General features: G+C 33.3%; 1 protein-coding gene across 1 annotated transcript; it reads left to right on the top strand.

Moving 5' to 3' along the window:
* Positions 1–744: 744 nt before the first annotated feature.
* Positions 745–11,837, top strand: prxl2b (peroxiredoxin like 2B). Its single transcript, XM_048172797.1, has 7 exons — positions 745–940; positions 2,430–2,634; positions 4,310–4,361; positions 5,539–5,602; positions 5,815–5,890; positions 6,443–6,561; positions 11,368–11,837. Exons 1-7 carry the CDS (start codon positions 878–880, stop codon positions 11,392–11,394), a joined length of 606 nt encoding a protein of 201 aa, XP_048028754.1. The 5' UTR covers positions 745–877; the 3' UTR covers positions 11,395–11,837.

Here is an 11,837-nt window from a genome sequence, read left to right as displayed (position 1 = left end):
GAACCGCTGATTCGACACAAAAGATTCATAATGCTCCGAAGCTTCCTGAAGCACTGCAGTGTTTTGAAATCGACCATCACTATATAAGTAGTTATTTTGTTTTTTTGGTGCACCAAAAATATTCTCGTCACTCTATAATATTAATATTGAACCACTGTACTCACATGAACTGATTTAAATATGTTTTTAGTACATTTATGGATCTTGAGAGAGGAAATTTCATTGCAGAGCCATCGGATTTCAACAAAAATATCTTAACGAAGGTCTTACGGGTGTGAAACGGCATGAGGGTGAGTAATAAATTACATTATTTTCATTTTTGGGTAAACTAACCCATTCTGAAGTTAATAATTTACTAGCTATACAAATATTGAGTAAATATTTTTTTTTTCCTCCCTAGGTCTATACTGATTATTGAATGTAAATCATTACAACTTTCAAATGGAGGAAGACAGACTGAAATGATTGACCTTTGATGTACAAATAGGCTCAACCACACCCTAAATGATCTTATAGAATATGTTAACCTTGATCTTGGGCTCAAATGTGTATATATTGTAGACTGGAGTGATTCATAGCATACATTTACATTTACAATTATATTAAAAATTATTTCGGGACGTTGATTAAATAACTAACAGATAATGACAGAGTTGCCATTGTCATATTTATGTAATATGCCCCGCCCCTCGAGCGCATGGTTTGAATTCCCGAAGCTGTGATTGGTCGATACGCGTGTCACTCACGTCATGTCTTACACAAGTGGGCGTGTGTATATAACAGCGGCGAGTTTGTGTGGTTGTGTAAAGTGTAAAAAACTGTTGAAGGAGTAAGAGCGAATTTCACACCTAAAGGCAAAAAAATAAACACTACGAAAATGTCATCTGTAAACTTGACCAGCCTAGGAGCCAACCAACTGAAAAACACCACGTCTGGAGAGGTAATAATTCTGTTTCTATATGTTAGCCTACTACTAGCAGACTATAGTGATGTTCAGATGCAAGCGGTCACTGACTGAATCATTTACAAAACTTAAATAATGAGTAACGTACTAAAGAAACCTGGTTATTGAAAACAAGAAATATTACTTTATATTTAAACCATTTAAATGACCATTTCAAAGTGTTTTCATGAAAAACACTTCCTGTTCTGATGTGCACATGACTGTAAACAAATGTAAAGCTCTTCTCACACTGCAGCTGTTAAGATTTAGTTGATGTTTGTGAAGTGATGATCCCTAGGAGGATCAGTTTGCTCTTATTCCTGATGTGATATGAAAACATTGACACTCGAGGTGTAAATAACAACTCACTGACTGCTTGCAGGTGTCAAATGCAATGAAAACTCATTATGAGTCTTTATAATGTAATGCAACAAAATAATGCTTCAAACCTATGCAGTTATGGGTTTCTTGTTCTAATTGGTTATATTTTTATGTATCTGTACTGCCAAAATAAAATACAGTTTAAAACATATTAAATATGATTAATATATGTAATGTTATTTGCCTTCTAAGTAGAGATGCACCGATATATCGGCCAATAATCGGTATCGGCTGATAAAAGCAAATTTTCACATGATTAAAAATAGCCCATAGTCAGGACCGATATATCCTGTCAATCAAAAGAGGGCAGGAAAATGCACTGAATTTGTGCTTTGTGTAAAGAAAATGCTAAGAAATCAGTTTGATGTTTAATATTAATAGTAATTTATGAATTAATAACATTCAGAAAGTTAAGAAATATTAATTTAATCTTAAGAATTTAGTTAACGTGTGTTAATATTAATTTGAGTAATGTTTATAACTGATACCAGTTACTCTGAAAAAAAGTTGATGAAATTGAGAGAATTAAGTTTTTATTTGCATTTCTTTCAAAATATAATAATTAAAAATATGATGAATTATAATGAAATTATCATTAATTTAAAAGAAGGTATAAAAGGGAGAACCCCCAAACTATCGGTATTGTTATCGGCATCGGCAGATATCACTCTGAATAATCGGTATTGGTGCATCTCTACTTCTAAATAATATTTAAATTATTTTTTTTTTAGTTTTACATCTTTGAAGGCATATTTTATATGCATGTGACTTTTAAATACTTAAATTTAATAAGTTTATTGAAATAAATTCTTCTCGCTCAATAGAAGTCACTTAAATTTCCATGAACCGATTATGTCCATGAGCTTTAATTATTTTCAGAATCAGGAATTCAGGTTATTGTTACATTTGAAAATTGTAAATATGTAGTCTCAATTATGAGCTCATAAAAATGCCGTGTGTAAAATTTTTAAATTGATTAGAAAATGCATTGTAGCATGTCACGGCTTCATATGTAATGTCAACTACCCAAAAATGTAAATAAAGTTTGTTTCATCCCTATGAATGACTGTTTATGAGCTGTATCTGTTTGTCTCTTGTTCATTAGATGGTGGAGGTTGGCTCTCTGTGGCGGGAGCAGACGGTCATTCTCTTCTTCTTGAGGAGGTTTGGTTGTCAGGTGTGCCGGTGGATGGCAGCGGAGGTCAGTAAACTGGAGAAAGACCTGAAAGCAAATGGCATCGCTCTGATTGGCATCGGACCTGAAGAGACGGGAGTGAAAGAGTTCAAGGATGGGGGATTCTTCAAGGGCGGTGAGGATTTGACACTGATAGCTTGACTTTATTGTTTAATATTGTTCCTAATTTCTTAGTTTTACACTAATGATGTTCTGTATCATTCTAAATATAAAAGAATAGCACACCACGATTATTACGATGACGGCACAGAGAAATGATATTGTTGGAATCACTTTTAGAATGATTTTTCCTAGCTGATGAATGATAAAAACATTGACAGCCAATCAGAATCCATCCTGCTGTAACGAGCTGGAGTATTTCACGACAGAACTGCAGTGCGTGCTTATAATAAACAGAACGATATTGTCCGCTGGTGTGGACGCTGATGCAGTTATAGTTATCTTTATATAACAGTTATCTTTCTTGGTTTGAACTTAAAAGTGCACACTGCAATTTTGCAAAATAAAAAAAAAAATAAAAAAAGGTCATTGCGACTTTTTTTCTCACAATTGCGAGTTTGCATCTCACAATTCTGACTTTTTTCTCAAAATTGCATGATATAAACTCGCAATTGTGTCTTATTAAGTCAGAACTGTGAGTTTATTTTGACGTTTTTCTCAGAATTGTGAGTTTATATCTCCCAGTTTTGAGGAAAGTGAGAATTGTGTGATATAAAGTCAGAATTGTAAGATGTAAAGTCAGAATTGCGTGATATAAACTTGCAATTACGAGGAAAAAGTCAGAATAAACTCACAATTTTGACTTTATATGTTACAATTGACTTTTTTCTTAAAACTGTGATATAAACTTGCAATTCTGAGAAAAAAACGTCAGTCTTTTTTCCCTCAAAATTCAACATTATATCAAGCAATTATAACTTTTTTTCAGGCAATTCTGACTTCATAACTCAAAGTTGTGAGTTAAAATCTCGCAATAAAAAGTCGCAATTATCTTTTTTTTGTTTTTTATATTATGGCAGTAACAAGCTTCCATACATGCCGCTTTAGGCGCTCGAGCTCTTTAAAGGAGGATGGATTCTGATTGGCTGTCAATGTTTTTATCGTTCATTAGATGGAAAAAAACTTTTTGAAAGTGAATTATTTCTCTGTGCCGTTATCGTTATAGTTGTGGTGTGGACTCTGCTATTCTTTCATACTTACAACAATAGAACTATATCTTTATCATTAGAGTTATCGACCTTGGTGTGAACGAGCCTTTAGAATAAACAGAACCATATTGTCCGCTGGTGTGAAAGCTAATATAGTTGTCATCGTCTTTATCTTTATAGTTATCTTTCTTGGTGTGAACGTGCCTTAACTTATAATGCATCCGGGTCTGTAAAATAATGCATGACATAACATAAAACACAAAGTGTCTGATTAAGTGCATGTAACTGAGTGATATTGATCCTTCCATTGAAGCACAATATACTCAAATTCAGCTTGTGCTGGATTCAGGATTTATTCGAGCATCTCGAAAGCAGGAAATAAGCAGTTTTCACAAGTGCGCTCTTGGACACCATTGAGTTAAAAAGGGATTTCAATACTCTGCATTCTTTCTTCTGAAATAAGTGATAACCTCAGGTTAAGCTCAATGTGTGGGTTTTGTTTTGAATTTATTACTGATTGAATTCCTGTCTTTTACTGTCCTTTTTGCCTGTTACTATGCTTACCATGCCTGTGTTTGCCTTGGGTTTGTCACTGATAAAAGGTGTCTGATCCTGTGAATATTTAACTTTTTCTTTGTTTAGACATCTACATTGACGAGAAGAAACAGTGTTACAAAGATTTAGGCTTTAAAAGGTATGAGGTACAACTTGAGCATATTCATGATTATTTTTACTTAATGGGATAGTTCACCCAAAACTGAAAATTCTGTCATCATTTACTCACACTCAAGTTGTTCCAAACCTGTATGAATTTCTTTCTTGTTCTGAACACAAAGAAGATATTTTGAAGAGTGTCGGTAACCAAACAGTTGATTACGGAAAAGGATTAGGGCCAAGCAATAGTAAAAAAATAAAACCATCTCGAGATTAAAGTTTTTAAATCACGAGAAAAAACTTGTTAAACTTAGAGAAAAAAGTTGAAATAAAATGTTGAGAATAAACTCATTAAATTACGAGAAAAACCTCGTTAAATTTCGAGAAAAAAGTCGAGATAAAATGTTGAGAATAAACTCATTAAATTACGAGAAAAAATTCGTTAAATTTCGAGAAAAAAGTCGAGATAAAATGTTGAAAATAAACTCATTAAATTACAAGAAAAAACTTGTTAAATTTAGAGAAAAAAGTCGAGATAAAATGTTGAGAATAAACTCATTAAATTATGAGAAAAAACTCGTTAAATTTAGAGAAAAAAGTCGAGATAAAATGTTGAGAATAAACTCATTAAATTGCGAGAAAAAAGTCGTTAGATTGAGAACAAATTCGTTAAATTATGAGAAAAAGTCGTTAAATTACGAGAAAAAAGTCGTTAGATTATGAGAACAAATTTGTTAAATTACGAGAAAAATGTCGTTAAATTTCGAGAAAAAAAGTCGAGATAAAATGTTGAGAATAAAGTCATTAAATTACGAGAAAAATGTCGTTAAATTATGAGAACAAATTTGTAATTTAACGAATTTGTTTATTCTCAACATTTTATCTCGACTTTTTTCTTGAAATTTAACGAGTTTTTTCTCTAAATTTAACAACTTTAATCTCGAGATGGTTTTATTTTTTTATTATTGCTTGGCCCTAATCCTCTTCCGTAGTTGATGGACCCCATTGACTATCATAGTATTTTATTTTTTTTTATATTTCTTTAATATATCTTCTTTTGAGTTTGACAGAAGAAAGAAATTCTTACAGGTTTGGAAGAACTTGAGTGTGAGTAAATAATGACAGAATTTTTATTTTTAGGTGAACGAGTGCATGATGTTTATCCATGACACAAGCATGTCAAAATGACCAAAAATCTTTCTGGTTTCCAAACTCAGGTACAATGCCATGAATGTGGTTCCAGCTGCCATGGGAAAGAAAGTACGAGAAATTGCCTCTAAGGTATTTACAACGCATCATACATTGCCTTAAATAGTGAAATGAAAATTATAATTCTGGTCCACTGATAATTAGTGATTAAATAACTTTAATTAGATGCCTTATTTGTAAACATGACCAAATTTGAGGTGTTAAATAATAATACCTTATTTCAAGATGTGCTGAAAACTTTTAGATAAAGCTTTTGATTCATATTTTTTCACCCTGTCTTGAAGGCAAGTGCAGAAGGAATTCAAGGAAACTTTAGTGGAGATCTTCTGCAGAGTGGAGGCATGCTCATCGTCACAAAAGGTAAAAAAAGTTACTGAGTAAGAGTAATATTTTCATGCATTTTCATCATTTTTTGCAAGGAAAATGTATTAGTCTAGTGTTAATTTTTATTTTTTAGTTCCTCTTGTGTACTGACAAGTGTGTCATAGAAGAGAACCGAAGCTTGTAATGTAAGCAGTCTGCATTATTGTCACTAGAGGGCAGCATGACTTCACATTTAGCACATGCAAATCTGTTATGTGCTCAACAATGAGAAATAATGTGAAGAAATCTGCTTGTAGCAGAGATGAACATTTTAGAGTAAACCTTGATGTTTGTGGATTTGATGAGTCTCTGAACTGTTTCTGGGTCTTAGTGTCAACAGTATGGGTAGCTTAAGAGCACTAATTCAGCAATACAACTAAACATGTTTTCCCACAAATCTCATTACTTGAATTCATCTGGATGTTGAGGCTCTCATTAATCTCATGATGATTCTCATTAGATTCTTATTACTGTAACAGAGTAATATTTGTCCAGTACAATTATTTTATAAAATAATATCACAGTGCATGAATGTGTCACTCTGTTCAGGTGGAGAAAAGGTTTTGCTGCATTTTGTCCAGAAAACGCCTGCAGACAACGCATCTCTTGAGGACATCACCAAAGCTCTCGGGATCTCTGCCAGCGTCCAGGCTGGAGAAAAGCCACAGGTAAAACACAGGAAGTGTCAAACCTCTTTGATACTGGAGTATAGTTAGATGTCTCGTGAAAAGTTAGTGGTTGTGATTATCGGTGGGTAAACCAGTCAGGAGTACTTCCTCTGAGTTGTTTCTGGGTATTTAATGGTAATAGGAACAACATTGCAATACATGAGGAAATCCATTAGGACTAGATAGAAATGCATCAAGTGCATCAGTGGTTCTTAATAAAGGTTTCAGCAAACTTTCAAGAGGGCCTCAAGATGATTTAAAGCTATCTAAAACAACACTAAAATCAAGTTATTTCTTCTTTTATTTCACCCCCTCAATAACTGTTTTTTCCCCTTTGAAGAACCAAGGTTCACACAGTCTTGAAAAACTTGGATTAATGAAATGGACTAATTTTGAAATTGTCTTTTCTAGACCTGGAAAATTCATGTAAATGCATAAAAACTTCATGGGAATTTTTTTTTAAACTTATGCCATGCTCTAAAACATTTTATCTGATAGAAATTAGTAAGTAAAAGTGAGTAATACTATTTTTTTAAACTTGTTGTACTTAATCCTTAGCCAGTAAATGATGAACAACTGGCAAATTCATTTGTTAACATGAGCAGGAACATTCAGCTCTTAAAATTGTCCTGCAATTTAATTTACAGAATCTAGGAAGGTCGGGTCTTCAATGTGCTCAAAAGTCAAAAAGGTTGAGAACCACTGAAGTGCATTTCTTGATGCATTAATATAGAATTAAACAAGTGCTAGAGCTGCACGATTAATAGTTAAAAGGTCACAATCTCCATTTACGACCTTATTCCTAAATTACAATGATTGGGCTATGTCTATTAATCCTTTGACAAGTATGATCACAGCAAACATTCAAGAGAGAGCAATTGTCATGTATAGGTTACACCAGTATGTGGCGATAAATGACTGTTAAATTTATTTAAAAATGTATTATAAAAGAAGCAAGTCAGTAAATCAGTCATTCAAACCAAAAAGAATTAAAAAAAAATGTAATTATTATTTTAAATAGACATTTTATCAGAACTTTATTGCATGCTATTTTGTTTAGTTGTCCTTTCAGAATCATGAGAGAATCGTGATCTCTAAAATTAATTGTGATTCAAAATGTATCATGCAGCTCTAATGTTTGCATAAATAATCATAAAACGACTTTAAATGCAACTAATACAGAAAAATCTGAACTATCCATTTTAGAATATGTGTTACTGTTTTTACATAACTTTAGGCTGTTTTTGCACAGACTTATAATTTATTCAGTTTGCGTTCATCATGTCCCAAATAAAACACATGAGATGAAGAACTTAGCAAGATAACAGTATTATGAAATAAAATTACTCATGATATTAGTCATATGCATAGGATTTTAGTTGTACTGCCCACCTCTACTATCTGAAGTGATATTAAATGGCTCACATTGAAGTTTTGGCTTTTAAAATAACTCTGATGTTCTTTTGAACAAGAGGTTTTTAGTATTATTCCCATGTTGATGCTTGATATATTATTACTTATGGTCAAAGAACAAGAGTTTCTTCTCCACAAAGTCTCTAAAATTACCCAGTTTTGTAAGTTTTTACTTTAATTGACTCAAAAAATGTGACCATGCTATTATATTAATGCATTTTTGAGGCCAGTCTAAATATTCCTATTGTGTATTGTGTAGGGTTACTTTACAATGACAATTTCACTGTGGTTTTTACTGCAGTAAAGTATAAGATTTTGGGTGCATTGGTCCATGCAACCACACAAAAACATGGTGAAACCATGACACCAGAGAAATCCTTACCTTGTTTTGCGGAATTCCACTGGAATAATATCTTACTTTTCCTCAGTAGCTTAAATAGACCAGAATATGAGGAAAAGCGCAATTAAACCCTTACAGGCCTCCACAAGACATGCTAAAGAATCTGTGTTCTGCCGCAGCGTGACCTAATTCATGTCAACGAGCAGCTTCACCAATAGCTGTTCTAGAAAGAAAGGCATGAATCTGTCTAATGTTGGAGCACAGATGCTTTGGCTTATGTAAGTGGATGTTTGAACAAGTGAAGTGATTGTGGGGTAGAACAGAGTCTTGTTGTGAGACCGATCTCCTGGTTTAGCGTGATCTTAACCGCCCCGAGGCCCCATGATGCACCTGGGCGTGAGATTTCAGTGGAGCTCATCTCACAACAAAACCCACTAAAACCAGCGGATGCTATTTTCGCCGCTGGTTATTACAGGGGGTTTTACGCAGACGTGCAACCCCTAACGTCATGTGTGGTCTGAGGTAAGGACTTAACCATGGTATCCTGCAGGAAATGGCACTTTTGGCCTCTCTTTTCCTTGTCAAGCTCAAGATGAGGTGAAGTAGACCAAGAATCCCCTGAGAAACAGAAGAAATAGAGTAATTGATTGCTAGAATAAAAGCCTGACATATGAAATATTTTGGTCACACTTTAGTTTAGGGTCCAATTCTCACTATTAACTAACCATGTATTAACATATATTACATAACATGTATACATTATATACATTAACATATATAACATGTATTAACCATGACTTTTGCCTCTATAAACTCCTAATTACTGCTTATTAATAGTTAGTAAGGTAGTTGTTAAGTTTAGGATTAAGCGATGTAGAATATGGGCATTATTATGTGCTTTATAAGTACTAATAAACAGCCAATATCCAAGTAATATTCATGCTAATAAGCAACTAGTTAATACTAGTTGCTATCAAGTATTTAACTAGTAAGTAACAAATATGAAACAGTAGGCTTTATAGAGTTATATAGTATAGTAAACTCTGCATGTGTAGATGTTCAATTCTACATACAAAGCTATTATATGACTTCAGGGGACTTTGAATATAGTGCACAAGTCAAATGGACAACATTTATGATGCTTTTATGGTGCTTTGTTGTCATTTTTGGAGCTCAACTGTCCCAGTATTCATTCACTTTCATCATACTGATTGCATGTAAGAAAGAAAGACATGCGTGAGTAAATAATGACGGAATTTAGATTTTTGGATTTCCAAAACATTCCAGTTCCAACTGAGATTTTCCTTCTGTTACCTTTTTTTCCCAAGAGCTATGTGGACACTTAAAATAGTCTAAAAGTCTTAACATTAGATGACAAAACATGTATTCTCCTAGATTTCTGGCCTGGATGCACGAGGCTCCAATGGCGTGGTTTGTTAATTAAATGTCTCGCGACAATTCAGAGAGTACAACACTCTTTTTTTCCTTGTGATTTTAATAAGGTGAATGGTAAATGCATATGAACCAGCAAAAACACTTATAGATGTTCTAAAAACATGTTTGTTCTCATTTGAACTAAACGTGCCAAAATAACAAATATGTGCCATTCTTTCATGGAATGGTAAGTAGTTCTTGTAATTTGTCAAAATAAATCTTATTATTCAGTGCTAGTGACACAAAACATCATGTTTAGAAGATAGCACATTGATATTATGAAACAGATTTGCCAAAATGCAACAAGCTTGTAGCTTGTGATCGTTGAAAAAAATTAAATGAGTTTAGTTTGCATACTACACTACCGGTCAAACATTTGGAATAATTAAGACTTTTAAAAAATGGGCTGTATTTATTTGATCAAAAGTACAGTAAAAACTGTAATATTGTGAAATATTATTGAAATTTAAAATAACTTCTTTTTATTTTAATATCATTTGATGCAAAGCTGAATTTTCAGCATCATTACTCGTCTTCAGTGTCACATGATCCTTCAGAAATCATTCTAATAGTAATAATTCTTATTATCAACTCAAATCAGCAATTGTGATTGCAAAGGACAAAATAGAAATTCCCATTAATTTCATCAGTTGCACATTTTGTGAAGTCGCTCTCCATATTTTTAGAATGTTTTATTCTGCGCTATTATTGTGGTCTCATTTGTTTTACTTCACGCCGAAGTCAAAAGTCTGGCTACACGAGAAACATACATTGTGTCGTACCACACCCTTAGATCTACCAAAAGACCTTTAGTTCATCTGAAGAATAAACATGGTGTCATTCAGCAGCATATCTCAGAGCAGATCGCTCCCATGGGTCTTGTGAGGAAGGAAAGGGCCCAACAGACAGTCAAGAGCCCAAACCCAAGTGTCGTCACTGAATGACATGGGAGAGTCCCAAGGGAAATCAATTGGATGATTTAAATTGTATGCACTCAATAACTGATCCGTCAAGGGCATTATGGTTTGAAAAAGCCTCCAGATAACTTTCTTACATTTAAGTTCTCACAATCCAGTTTCATGTCTTCAACCATTAGATGATGCTCATGAACATTAATATTGGTTTGGCAGACAGTAACTTAAATATTTCTATTAATATAACTAAGCACCACATCTGCTCTATATTAAAAACGGTTACGTTGCTTTGAAGTTCAATAACAGGACGTGTCGCAGGTCTTGTTTACCCATTAAAGACTACCGGCGTCTGTTTTGTCATTTTTGAGCCAACGATGCCATTTCCTCTGTGGGAGTGTGGTTGTGTGATGGTTACTTTCACACGGCCGTAAAATGTATCCCAGTTCTCCTTTGATTATAGCTTAAAAGATTGACTTTCCTGTTATTAAAGTTGTGATTCACCGTAAAAAAAAAATGGCAGTTCTGTCATTATTTACTCACCGTTCCAAACCTGTGTCAAACTATATAAAAGATATTTTATAAATGTGTCCGTGTTTCCATACTGTAAATGAGGTCCAATGTTACGTACTCGAGGATACTCAAGTTTTAATTATTCATTTTCACATGATCAACCAAATGATTTTATTATTTTTGTGTCCTTTACAGTGCAATGAAGATGTTTGCACAAGATAGAGGACTCAGTGTTCTTCAGAGATGAATGGACTTTGTGATTCCTGGTTATCAAGTGTTATATTCCCCCTAATCTGACGCAAATCATCTTTTACATTTATGTGATACTTTGGTTTAGATGGTAAACTATAATACACTGATCATACAATTACAATAAGCAATTTTTTTGTTGATGAGTAATTAAACTCTCACAGTAATCATGTGAATAAACACTAATGCTGCTTTGATCCTCAATTTTTTTTAACTGTTAAAATAAATAATCACAAGTGTGTTTTGTCATAAGCTTTGCACTAGAAGCTAAAATGTACTCCTTTTAATGAGATTATTTTATAAATCTGCATTTATTGATTTTTTTTTCTAAACGCATCTGACCAAATGTGACTTGTTAATTTAAGAATGTGACTGACATTTATAAAGATGTACATATTAAAACTCTTACCAAAGTA

The sequence above is a fragment of the Megalobrama amblycephala genome, linkage group LG21, assembly GCF_018812025.1.
Source record: "Megalobrama amblycephala isolate DHTTF-2021 linkage group LG21, ASM1881202v1, whole genome shotgun sequence".
In the NCBI taxonomy this organism is placed as follows: domain Eukaryota; kingdom Metazoa; phylum Chordata; class Actinopteri; order Cypriniformes; family Xenocyprididae; genus Megalobrama; species Megalobrama amblycephala.
This window is presented reverse-complemented; position numbering and strand designations above follow the sequence as displayed.